The 12,230-nt window shown below is 45.5% G+C and overlaps 1 protein-coding gene across 1 annotated transcript in view; it reads right to left on the reverse strand.

Moving 5' to 3' along the window:
- Positions 1–12,230, reverse strand: part of LOC123662610 (protein crumbs) — an 87,286-nt gene that overhangs the window by 16,661 nt on the left and 58,395 nt on the right. Inside the window, exons 10-16 of the mRNA XM_045597430.1 lie at positions 8,297–8,546; positions 6,802–6,873; positions 6,487–6,615; positions 3,457–3,548; positions 2,671–2,726; positions 2,493–2,568; positions 2,220–2,361 (exon numbers count right to left, since the gene is read on the reverse strand). Of these exons, the coding sequence (XP_045453386.1) occupies positions 2,220–2,361; positions 2,493–2,568; positions 2,671–2,726; positions 3,457–3,548; positions 6,487–6,615; positions 6,802–6,873; positions 8,297–8,546 (817 nt within the window). The remainder of the gene's footprint in view (positions 1–2,219; positions 2,362–2,492; positions 2,569–2,670; positions 2,727–3,456; positions 3,549–6,486; positions 6,616–6,801; positions 6,874–8,296; positions 8,547–12,230) is intronic.

Consider the following 12,230-nt stretch of genomic DNA (forward strand, 5'->3'; position numbering starts at 1 on the left):
TTTTTTGTTAGAAAGGAGATATCCCTTGTTTGGTACCATGATAAGGAAACCAGAATCTGATATGGGATTCAACAGAAATCGAAGAAAACTCTCGAAAATCCGCATAACTTTTTATTGGGTTACCGATTTTGATAATTTTTAATTTAATCGAAAGCTGATGTTTATCATGTGGTCAGATTTAAATTTTATCGAGATCTGATAACTACTTTTTGAGTAATCTTTGATAACGCGTAGTTACTTGACTATTTTTTCGTCGACCTACGTTGTATTACGATATACGATGTAGTTGAAGTCGGTTTTTTTTTCGTTTGCGAGCAAATACAATTATGTTTGTATCTTTTAATGGTGTGCAATAAAGAATATTATTATTAGCTCTAGCTGTATCTCTGCACTAGCTAGATTTTGAGCAATGTATTTCCTGCTGTGCTCTACCTCAGTTAAATATATCAGTATAATATGTCTCTTTTCGACAAAGCGGAGTCCTTTCCACCTGACTCCCTCTTTCCGAGGCGTACCCGTGCCCATAACCGGCCACCTGGAGCTTCTTGGCGTTACTTTGTCATCTACCCTCAATAGGGTATTTCACGATGTTTGAAAAAATACTTCAAAATGTTGATTTTCCAATAAAAAGCCACAAAAAAAAAAAATTTCAGCAAGATAAACACGCTTTCATGCCATAAAATTAAATTACATTTTAAACTTTTTTTATTTCTGCGAAAACGCTATCAGCCATTTTTGTGACGTAATATGGTTAATAACAAAAGTCGTGTATAATGTATGTAAGACCGAACTCCTTCAATACGTCAAAGTTCAATACCTTATACATATACTCTTTGTCGTTCAACATTAACAGCTACAAATATTTGATGTTTTTGTGTAAAATAATGAATTACAATAGCTATCGTTGGTGTGTAGTGTCTAGTTGTACAAATACTAGCATTAAAAAACTATTAAGTCTTAATGTGGCAGTAACATAAGGATTATAACATAACCTAACACTTTCTAGCATTATTTTTCAAATTAGGTATACATTAAAAAAAAAACAGTGTAATATAACAAGGAATACAAAGATGTACAAAGATTTTTTAACATTTTTTAATATCATATCAAAAATCGATCAGTTTATAATATTTATATTCGATTAATCGATTAAAAATGTTTTAACATTTCGAAATTCAGCAGAAGAGAAGTCTAGGAAGTCTACATGCAACAAAACTTTGCAACCATCATTGAATCAATTTTTGGCAGATTCGAACTATCTTCTTTTTTACAAAACCTTTTTGCATTTAAATAAATAAATAGGTACAAATGAAATGCACTAACGAAAGAGCACAAGTATTACTCCTTGAAGTTAAAGTTGATAGACATGTACATGTTTTTACAGCTCTGACAGAAATTTGTTATTGTCCGTATGACGTCATACCATGGCGGGTCGTGTTTTAGGTCACGTGATATACAGATTAAAACTTATTATGATGATTTAAAGTCGAATAGACTTTTAATTTCAATATAATAAAACAATAATGTGCTTTTATGATTACAAATCAGAATATTTAAGTGTATTTCTACATAAATTTAAATTTTTATCAAATTTTATAATTTATTTTTCACTACCAAAAGTATCCTATTTTGGCTTTTATACATAGAGGCAAAGGCTCAAACAGCTGCCAAAAGGCTGGGCGTCTTCTCGAAGGTGAAACAGTACTTCACTCTGGAACATGGGCATACCCTTATATGGTTGACATTCCCACTATACGCACTACGCGATTCGCTAGTTCATTCTTAATGCGTACGGCTAAAGAATTGAACTCTCTACCAGCGTCTGTTTCTGGAAAACTATAACCTGGAGATCTTTAAGTCGTGAGTTAATACGTTACTTCTAGGTAAGCGTGCTCCATCTTAGACCGCATTTTCACTTAACGTCAGGTGAAATAGTTGTCAAACGCAAGCCTATCGTTCTATAAAAATAAAAAATAAAATAATAATATAATAATAATAGTAAAATAATAATATGTATACATAAAATTGATATATGGTGAATATATCAATTTTATGAAGAAGCCTATAGAATTATTATTAATTGCATATGGTATAGGTTCCATGAAACGCAAATAACGCGCGTTTGCGCATGCCGAGTGCGTCGTGTATGTGTGTGTGTGTATGTGTTTGTGTGTGCGTCGTGTGTGTCTGTGTGTGTGTGTCGTGTCGTGCATACTGACCGTTGTTGCCGGGCGGGCACTGGCAGTGGAACAGGCCGCTGTCGCGCGCCAAGCACGTGCCGTTGTTGCACGGCGACGACGCGCACGCCGAGTCAGCCGCTGCGGCCGCACAGCGCCACGCGCCGCCTTGCTCCACGCACTCCTGTTGAGGGGACACCGATTTTAGCGATTCGATTTTTCGTATTTTACTGTTAATAATGAATAGTGATCTTATGCGACACGAAGGAGGAAGAATACAAAAATCTCATAACAAATAGTTGATTGGGCGCGCACCTGTCTGGGCGGGCAGGGCGCGGCGCGGCAGTCGAGCGGCACGTCGCAGAGCGCGCCGCCGAAGCCGGCGCGGCAGTCGCAGGCGCCGGCGCGGCACGTGCCGCCGTTGAGGCAGGCGCGCGCGCACGCCTCGCCGCCCGCCCCCGCGCCCGCGCCCGCCCCCGCCTCGCCCGCCGGCGCGTCGCAGCGCGCGCCCGCCCAGCCCGCCTCGCACTCGCAGCGGAAGCCGGTCGCCTGCCCGACGAGTGATTGCAAATACTTTATACGGTGGTGTAAGATGTATCACAAATGTTTTCAAAAATTGTTTCACAAATAAACTTATTATTATTAAAATTAAACTATTCATTTTTTTACATAAATTGTAAACAAAATCAAATTGAACAAGCAAGTTTTTTTTTTTTTAAATATACGATAAGGTCTGCAAACAAAGGTAAGGCCCACTACTACATTACTTGAGAGCGGTGTTATTTAGCTGTGACCTTCTGTAGGGTTGAGGTACTTCTCTAAATAGGCTGCTACAGATTTTGAGCATGAAAAAATCCTACTTCAGATAGGGCATCCTCAATAACTGAGGTAGGGCACAGCAGGAATTCCCTGCTCAAAATATGGAGCAGCCCAACTGGGGAAGTACCTCGACCTTACAGAAGATCACAACTAAATAGTACTGTTTTCAAACAGTATTGTGTTCCTGTTGGTGAGTAAGGTGACCAGAGCTCCTGAGGGGGATTGGGTCGGTAACACGCTTGCGATGCTCCTGGTGCTGCAGGCGTCTATAAGCTACGGTAATCGCTTACTATCAGGTGAGCCGTACGCTTGTTTGCCAACCTAGTGATATTAAAAAAAAATGTACAACTTTATTTTTTATCCATTAAAAATATGTATTTTGATCAAAAACTAAATGAAAATATATGTGTAGTAGTGATGAAACAGAAGTAATCAAACGATATGGAGGCGCAGTACTGACGAGGTCGCGGCAGGCCACGGCGTGCACGCAGGGCGCCGCGGCGCAGCGCTCGGCCAGCGCCTTGCCCGCCGGGCCCAGCTCGCAGTACTGCCCTGCGCACACACACTCGTTAGCGTCGCCGCCGCGCACACATCGGCCACTATTCTAATCACACCGATGCACATTCAACGCTATGCAAAACCAAACTCGATCATACTGTTTACTAATAAATAATAAACTCATGATAAAAACACCTATAACTATACATTCCCTTAACTATAACTCTATTAGTACCATTTCACGTAACGACGACAAAGACCATTAAGTTTTTATTCAAAGCACATGCACGGTTAAAAAAAAAAATCACAAATGGAAAGAAGCATTCAAATGATTTTCTGAAAACTTATGGAATATACTAATGACTGAGATATACGCAAACTTATATTTGTCCATAATAATATCAATAAACAGATCCAGACTCGTTTTTAAATAGATCAATAATATTTAATTAACTTTGAGTACAACTCAGTATGGAACTCCACAAATGATAAGGATGAGAGTTAATGAGTCATACAAATATTAAATTGATTTTAATTTAACTTTCCTTTTTGCACGCCTTTGATTGTGTTTTACTGTCAGAAAATGAAAAATATGGGAAGCGCTTACCCTTAAACGTCTATTTAATATTTGTATTTCGCTTACGCCTATCCAAGACATGTGCCAAGGTACTTTCATATTTTCCTGTATTAACAACATTCGCCATTAAAACAAATATGACCAAATATTGCACAAGTCTGGATCGGTCATAACACCAACCCTCATGACGTCTACAGACAACAGCCAACGATCACGTCATCAGCAACACCTAACAGCGGACAGCGGACGCAGGCACATTCAGCGACACGACACTAACCGTACCTTAACGCTAATCTTCTTAATGCTAACTATCGTAATATTACTGAAGTTACTGCGGGCGACCGCGCGCCGCTCGCCACTCTAAGGATAACGGGAGGACACTTTAAACATAAATGTCGTATTACTGTACATATATAAAATAATATAAATATAAAATATAAAAATAAATATAAGTTGTATGACCATTGGAGTTAAATACAAAGAATTGTGTAAATAGTTATTTGTATTAAAAATAGTCTAAAGAATTATTCAATATAATTGTCCAATGGGTACAGCGGGTTTCGAAACTCTTCAGCACTCGGGGAGGAAGAGAGCTCGAGTGACCATACTCTCATTCGGAATATTTCACGCCGTTGAGGCACACGCCCGCCTCGCACGCCGCGGCCGGTGTGCAGCGATAGCTAGAGCACGTACCCTTGTAGCCGGGCGCGCACGTGCAGTTGAAGTGGTCGGGCGCGCGCACGCACGTGGCGCCGTTGAGACACTCGCCCGCCTCGCACGCCGCGGTCGGTGTGCAGCGATAGCTAGAGCACGTACCCTTGTAGCCGGGCGCGCACGTGCAGTTGAAGTGGTCGGGCGCGCGCACGCACGTGGCGCCGTTGAGACACTCGCCCGCCTCGCACGCCGCGGTCGGTGTGCAGCGATAGCTAGAGCACGTACCCTTGTAGCCGGGCGCGCACGTGCAGTTGAAGTGGTCGGGCGCGCGCACGCACGTGGCGCCGTTGAGACACTCGCCCGCCTCGCACGCCGCGGTCGGTGTGCAGCGATAGCTAGAGCACGTACCCTTGTAGCCGGGCGCGCACGTGCAGTTGAAGTGGTCGGGCGCGCGCACGCACGTGGCGCCGTTGAGACACTCGCCCGCCTCGCACGCCGCGGTCGGTGTGCAGCGATAGCTAGAGCACGTACCCTTGTAGCCGGGCGCGCACGTGCAGTTGAAGTGGTCGGGCGCGCGCACGCACGTGGCGCCGTTGAGACACTCGCCCGCCTCGCACGCCGCGGTCGGTGTGCAGCGATAGCTAGAGCACGTACCCTTGTAGCCGGGCGCGCACGTGCAGTTGAAGTGGTCGGGCGCGCGCACGCACGTGGCGCCGTTGAGACACTCGCCCGCCTCGCACGCCGCGGTCGGTGTGCAGCGATAGCTAGAGCACGTACCCTTGTAGCCGGGCGCGCACGTGCAGTTGAAGTGGTCGGGCGCGCGCACGCACGTGGCGCCGTTGAGACACTCGCCCGCCTCGCACGCCGCGGTCGGTGTGCAGCGATAGCTAGAGCACGTACCCTTGTAGCCGGGCGCGCACGTGCAGTTGAAGTGGTCGGGCGCGCGCACGCACGTGGCGCCGTTGAGACACTCGCCCGCCTCGCACGCCGCGGTCGGTGTGCAGCGATAGCTAGAGCACGTACCCTTGTAGCCGGGCGCGCACGTGCAGTTGAAGTGGTCGGGCGCGCGCACGCACGTGGCGCCGTTGAGACACTCGCCCGCCTCGCACGCCGCGGTCGGTGTGCAGCGATAGCTAGAGCACGTACCCTTGTAGCCGGGCGCGCACGTGCAGTTGAAGTGGTCGGGCGCGCGCACGCACGTGGCGCCGTTGAGACACTCGCCCGCCTCGCACGCCGCGGTCGGTGTGCAGCGATAGCTAGAGCACGTACCCTTGTAGCCGGGCGCGCACGTGCAGTTGAAGTGGTCGGGCGCGCGCACGCACGTGGCGCCGTTGAGACACTCGCCCGCCTCGCACGCCGCGGTCGGTGTGCAGCGATAGCTAGAGCACGTACCCTTGTAGCCGGGCGCGCACGTGCAGTTGAAGTGGTCGGGCGCGCGCACGCACGTGGCGCCGTTGAGACACTCGCCCGCCTCGCACGCCGCGGTCGGTGTGCAGCGATAGCTAGAGCACGTACCCTTGTAGCCGGGCGCGCACGTGCAGTTGAAGTGGTCGGGCGCGCGCACGCACGTGGCGCCGTTGAGACACTCGCCCGCCTCGCACGCCGCGGTCGGTGTGCAGCGATAGCTAGAGCACGTACCCTTGTAGCCGGGCGCGCACGTGCAGTTGAAGTGGTCGGGCGCGCGCACGCACGTGGCGCCGTTGAGACACTCGCCCGCCTCGCACGCCGCGGTCGGTGTGCAGCGATAGCTAGAGCACGTACCCTTGTAGCCGGGCGCGCACGTGCAGTTGAAGTGGTCGGGCGCGCGCACGCACGTGGCGCCGTTGAGACACACGCCCGCCTCGCACGCCGCATCCAGCGTGCTGCAGTTGGGGGCCGGGCCCGGCGCGCCTGCGCATACAGAGGTATCGTCCGTTGACACACGCTACTCCCACTGCTGATCATCAGTCATGAGAAACACAGAAACCCAGCAACAAACATCTGTATATCGACGTCGAAGCAAAGATGAATGTAACAATAGAATTATTTTTATTGTAGAAAAGGAAGAACATTCACGGCTCGTCGTTTGACACTCACCGTAATATCCCAAGTCACAGACGCATAAAACTTGTTTAGTGACCATCACTCCGGCTACCATGGAAGGCACTCCTGGTGAAAAACAAACGTTTATTTTGGTTAATGTTTTAAAACTACTTCATTTAAATTTAATTTTGTATTTGATGTTTTAATGATGGAACTTTACTTGCTCTCGCTTCATTAGTACAGTATCGTATCGTGATGTTTGATGTATTTATATAAAACATAATAGCGAAAAGCATTTTTTTTTTTAATTTTATAGACAGCAAACATCTTTATATAGGGACTGCCATTATATAGGGACAGTCCCTATATAATGGCAGTACTTGCAGAGTTGTGCACGACCAAGCCCTAGGGGAACCAATTTCGATGACTGCAGGAGTCAAACAGGGCTGCCTCCTGTCGCCGCTGCTCTTCGTCATCCTGCTCGACGACGTCATGCGGAAGGTAACCGAGACACCTAGAGGCATCGCATGGAGCGATGGCTCGCACCTGGAGGACCTCGAATACGCGGACGACATAGTGTTGATCTCGTCTTCACTGCCCGATCTACAAATGAAGCTGAACTCATTACGAGAGGTAGCTCAAGATAAGGGGCTACGAATCAATACTAGGAAGACCGTCGAAATGCGTGTTCAGTCATGCAACAATCGCTCCATCACACTCAACGGTGCACCACTGGAAACTGTCACGAAATTTGTATATCTCGGCAGCACCGTGACCAACAGCGGGGGCTCTGATGACGACGCCGACGCGCGAATCAAAAAAGCGAAAGCCACCTTTGCCCAATTAAAACCGGTCTGGGATTCGAACGTGCTCACCCGGCGGATCAAGATTTCCCTTTTCGATTCCTTAGTGAAGTCTGTCTTGCTCTTCGGCTGCGAGACATGGAAAGAGACAAAGGGTCTGACGCACAAGCTACAAGTGTTCGTCAACAAATGCCTTAGGTTCATCCTGCGCAGATTCTGGCCGAACACTATCAGCAACGAGGATCTCTGGAATCGATGCCACCAAATCCCGATTAAGCAAGAAATTGCTCAGCGGAAGTGGAAGTGGATAGGACACACCCTCCGAAGACCAGAGGACAGCGCCGCCAGGGTCGCGTTCACGTGGAGGCCGCGCGGGAGTAGGAGACGGGGCCGGCCGGCGCACACGTGGCAGCGGACTATCGACGCCGAGCTGCGAGCGGCCGGGCTTAGTTGGAGGGACGTGGAGCGAGAGGCACAGGACAGGAGTGGATGGAGACGTCTCACGAGGGCCCTTTGTACCACTGGGGTACCTTAGGAAAGCAACAACAACAACAAACATCTTTGTTCAAAATAACGATTAAGGTTTTTGTAAATATTAAAATATAGACGCTACCACTAGCGCCATCTCTTAGCAGACTTGTAAGGAAGACATAATCTGTATCATTCTTTTTGAAATAAAGTTAAGCTTTTATATTTATAATTTAGCTCGATACACGGTTAATTAAGATTAAGAGGGAGTCAATCACCAGCTCTACAGTGCGAGCGCGGCGGACACTGCAGGTCGGCGCAGGCGGCGGCGGAGGCAGGCGCTGCGGGCGGCGAGGGGGCGGGCGCGGGGCCGGGGGCGGGCACCGGGGCGGGCGGCGCTGGGGCGGGCGCCGGCTCGCACAGCGGCGGCACCAGCCCTCTTGCGCACACGCAGCGGAAACCCGCGCCGCCGTTCTCCTCCACGCAGGCGCCGCCTACGCCGCACGGCCCGGACGCACACGCTGACATCTACGTGCAGAAAAACTGGTTAGATATCGCCGTGCGGGGTGGGGGTAGCAGGAGTTTCAAAATACATTTATTTGTATTCAAAAGAAAAATAGCAGCTACAGCATTTTTTATTCGGTGCAAGATTATATTAATGATAAAGATTTGTGAAGTGTGGATTGTATTTCATGCGAGATATTACTATTTTTTTTTATAAAAAACATATGTACGAACCAAGTCGTACATTTGCGAATCAGCGATTTTATTAAATAAATTGGTTGTCAATATAATAATTATTCAGTACGTTTTCGATCCATCAAGGCGATCGCGCGTGCTCGCACACCGGGCCATTTGATCATTATCAAGGATCAATAAATTAATTTATTTAATTAAAAAAAAAAAAAAAAAAAAAAAAAAAAAAAAAAAAAAAAAAAAAAAAAGTCGATCAAGGACGCTACATCCTTTTATGGTCCTTCGAGCTTTTATGGTCCTTCGAGAAAAAACTGACATTTCGTGAAGTGAACTGTGGACATTAGATTAAAGACTATTTTTTATCGAAGAATTTTTAGCATATCAATTTAAGTAAACATGGAAGATCTTCTATCAACACAGCAGCAGTTGGTTGGAGCTATTGAGCAGCTCTACAGCAATTTCAAGAAAGACGGGCCGGAACGCAAGACCGGTGATTACATCAGGAGGAGACTTGAAACGCTAGATAAGTATTGGGAGGAATTTCAAAACAACCACCTTAAATTATGTGGCTATAGTGACAAGTCGCATGATTATTTTGTGACCGAGCAATTGGACACAACTAGGGAACGCTACGAGCATGTCAGGTCCGTCATCGTGAATTATCAACCACGTGACGCCAAACCGGGCACTCCGCTGCTGCGGCCAGCGACTGCACTGGCTGGCGCCGGGCCGCCGCAGCCCACGCGCGCCTCGTCGACAGCAGCAAGGACGGACAGCGCGCACGAGTCTGAAGCACATCAGGTAACTTTCAGGGCACAGGGCGTCAATAGCAGGACCGATGAGTTGCTAAGAAAGCAAGCGAGCAACTTCAGGGCGCTTCAGAGAAAGGTAGCTAGTATTAACTTAGATACGGAGTTAGATAAATGGGAGTTTGACGATTTATTAAAAACGTTACAATCCCGGTGGTCGGCTATAGATACTTTACATCTTGAAATAGATAGTGAACTAGAGGGGAAAAATCAGGAATACGATGCGGCTTTCTATCATTATGAAAAATTGTACGAAGACATGAAAAGGGCTATTAATAGGAAAATGAGGTCTATGTGTCATAGGGAGAAATCAACTCCGCAGATGGAATTGCCTATTTTTAGCGGAAGCTTCCAGCAGTGGACATCGTTCAAGGATCTTTTCACTGAAACTATCCACACAAACGCATCTCTATCATACGCGCAAAAGATGCAGTTTTTAAAGGGTAAGCTCCGAGGAGAAGCCGAGCGTTTAGTTCAACATTTACAAATAAGCTCAGACAATTACGTTACCTGCTGGGAGATACTAAATAATAGATATAACAATAAAAAGCTTATTTTTACGTCACACATCAATACTTTGATGAATATTTCAGTGTCGCAACAACCGTCGTTCGGACATATCAAGAAAATACACGATACGTCACTGGAGTCGCTAAATGCTATAAAAAACCTGGGTGTAGACATAAGTTCATGGGACCCTTTACTAGTACATATTTTAAGCCAAAAACTAGATGCCGATACTTACAACGAATACATATCATCGTTAAAGCAACCAAAGGAATTACCTATTTTAAAAGATTTTCTAAATTATCTAGAAACGAAATTTACGGCTCTTGAGACTTCACGGAAAAAGCAAGAAAACCCGACAGCGAAGTCTAGTTTCAAAAATACATATTATAATAATTCACCAACAGAAAATCGCTTAAATTACAAGAAACCCACCTACTTTACACAATCAAAGGTTTCAAGTAACAGAGTTCAAAAACCTGCACATACGGCAAAATTACCGTGTCACTTTTGTTCAAATCGCGAACATGGCTTATATTATTGCACAAAGTTTCTAGAGTTGCCTAATCATATGAAACGAAAATTTATTATAGACAAAAATTTATGCAAAAATTGTCTTTATGATCACGAAGGCAAAAATTGTTATTCTGAATCGCGTTGTCGAGAATGCGATGGTAATCATAATACAATTTTGCATGACGTATTTTGCAATAAACTATATACGTCGAAAAATACAGAGTCGAAGATTTCGAAATCGGACGTGGGTAATACACATGTTTCGGTAAATTGCAAAGACCCTGAAATCCTGTTGGCAACAGCCATGGTACAGGTTCAAGCTCGGGACGGTACATACCATAACATTCGAGCCTTACTAGATCAGGGGTCTGAGACTACTCTCATATCAGAGAGAATAGCTCACATTTTAGGTTTACCACGCAAACATTGCAAGGGAACTATAACTGGAATAGGTGAAAAGGAGAGCAATTGTAAGGGGATTATTAAAATCAAGTGTAGGTCTAATCAAGAAGACTTCTCTTTTGAAACAGATGCGTATATCATGAGAACTTTAATAAAGAATCTGCCCTCCTACAGCTTTCCTAAACCAGAGTGGCCCGCATTAGAAAATTTGCCTTTAGCGGATCCTTACTTCAATATGAGAAGACCGGTAGACCTTTTACTTGGAGTAGATGTTTTTAGTAACTTACTATTAGACGGAATTTATAAGGCGGGGCCCACTCTACCGATGGCTCAAAAAACGCGTTTAGGTTGGATTTTGAGTGGCTGCGTAAAAAAGAGTTTTAAATGTAACATAATCGTACATAACATCGATGATATCAGTCAATTTTGGCAATCAGAAAATATCTCAGAGCCATCTACTATATCACTTGCCGACCAGCAGGTCATTGATTTTTATAATAAAACTACTATACGTCAGGCGGATGGCAAGTATCAAGTGCGCCTCCCCCTTAAAAATGAAATAGAAAATAAATTAGGCCAGTCAAAATCAAAGGCCATGGCACAGTTTAAACAGTTAGAAAGAAAGTTTGTTAAAAATATAAATATAGCACGAGAGTATAAATTATTTATAAACGAATACAAGCAATTAGGTCATATGATACACTCAAATAATTCCGATTCATCCGATTTTTACCTACCGCACCATTGTGTTATTCGAGATGCATCAACCACAACTAAGTTACGGGTGGTTTTTAATGCTTCCGCGCCTTCCACTTCCGGTTTGAGTTTAAATGACTTGATGGAAAGAGGTCCTAATTTACAACAAGATCTACAGAGTCTTCTTATCAAGTGGAGACAATTTAGATATGGGTTTACTGCGGATATTGAAAAAATGTTTAGAATGGTTTGGTTACATCCAGATGACCAAAAATATCAAAAGATCATTTGGAGAGAATCGCCGTTAGACAAAATGAATATTTTTCAATTAAAGACAGTGACATACGGCACCAAGGCCGCGCCGTTTCTGGCGATGATGACACTTCGACGTTTAGCTCAAGATGAGAGACAGAATTACCAGGAGAGTTCCGCGCCGAAAGTTATTGAATCATCATTTTACATGGACGATTTAGTCTACGGATGTCATTCTATTGAATCAGCAAAGCGTTTAATAAACGACATTATTTCGATTTTAAAGTCAGGGGGGTTTAATTTACGAAAATGGAAGGCCAATAACCAAGATATA

Source organism: Melitaea cinxia, chromosome 2 (assembly GCF_905220565.1).
Source record: "Melitaea cinxia chromosome 2, ilMelCinx1.1, whole genome shotgun sequence".
NCBI classification, from domain to species: Eukaryota; Metazoa; Arthropoda; class Insecta; order Lepidoptera; family Nymphalidae; genus Melitaea; species Melitaea cinxia.